Source organism: Aplysia californica, unplaced genomic scaffold (genome assembly GCF_000002075.1).
Source record: "Aplysia californica isolate F4 #8 unplaced genomic scaffold, AplCal3.0 scaffold00001, whole genome shotgun sequence".
Lineage (NCBI taxonomy): Eukaryota > Metazoa > Mollusca > Gastropoda > Aplysiida > Aplysiidae > Aplysia > Aplysia californica.
Genome location: NW_004797271.1, coordinates 84,671 through 85,691, shown reverse-complemented (window position 1 = coordinate 85,691; position 1,021 = coordinate 84,671). Strand labels below are relative to the sequence as shown.

The 1,021-nt window shown below is 50.8% G+C and overlaps 1 protein-coding gene across 1 annotated transcript in view; it reads right to left on the bottom strand.

Annotated features, from left to right (window-relative positions):
• Positions 1 to 35: 35 nt before the first annotated feature.
• The window catches only part of LOC101855065, a 3,422-nt gene continuing 2,436 nt past the window's right edge, over positions 36 to 1,021 (bottom strand). The window contains exons 2-3 of the mRNA XM_013085418.2: positions 493 to 892; positions 36 to 181 (exon numbers count right to left, since the gene is read on the bottom strand). Of these exons, the coding sequence (XP_012940872.1) occupies positions 36 to 181; positions 493 to 892 (546 nt within the window). The remainder of the gene's footprint in view (positions 182 to 492; positions 893 to 1,021) is intronic.

Sequence of the window (1,021 nt, the reverse complement as noted above, 5' to 3'; positions counted from 1 at the left end):
CACACACACACACACACACAAACACACACACACAGCTAGAACAGACAAATCCCGGGCAGCCCTACCTTCCTCACTGTCAGCCGATATTCCCCGACTTTGTTTCCCACCAGAATGGGATGTGACCAGGCCAGCGGCAGCATCGAGTTCTCCGTGCTGAGCGCCGGTGACGTCAGGTGGATACCTAAGGGAGACAGTTGGAGTTTAAGTCTGAGTTTTACAGCGCTTGCAACACAAATAGGTCATGTAAGTGCCGAAGAATAAATGTGTTACAAGAGAGTAACTTACAAGGAAAGAAGGAGGAGAGATACAAAAGATAAAAAGATAAAGATGCTTGATAGAAAAAAGGGGCAAACCACACCAGAGCACCCACCTACAAGACAAAAACGAAAGAAGAACCAGTGAACTACCTCTGAGATCTAACAAGAACAAAAGAACAACCAGTGAGATCTAACAAGACAAGGCACAAGAGGAGGAGCAGTGTAGCTGTGTGACCTTTGAGAATCTGCTTGAGGTCAGTCTGCGTCCACCTGTCCTCCTCCGCCCTGGCCTCGCTTTGAGCGCCGCTGTATTTTGCAGACAGGAACTTCCCCGGACTATCTGACGGCAGGCCCTGACCCAGGAAGGCGTACAGGAACCTCCACGTCTCACTGTTGAAACTCGTCAGTTTTACGCCCGCTTTGAGCAGCAACCTCAGACCCAAGATGTTCTCATTGGACTCGTTGATGCTGACGTCACCGAAAGCGGTGCACAGACCTCTGTTGATCCAAGATGGCCGCCGTATTTTGTTGAGCGCCACAAAGGTGATGGAGATGTTGAGTTTGATTTTCTTCTCCTCGGCTAAATTGATGGCTTTGAGAAGTTCTGCCGCACAGTCTCGGCATGGGCTGTAGTTCTGGGGAGAGGGAGAAAGAGGGGGGGGGAACAGAGTGAGAGGGCAGGAGAGCGAGAAGGATAGAGAGGGGGTAGAGTCAGTGCGAGAGGAAGCGTGTGGTGTGTGTGTGTGTGTGTGTGTGTGTGTGTG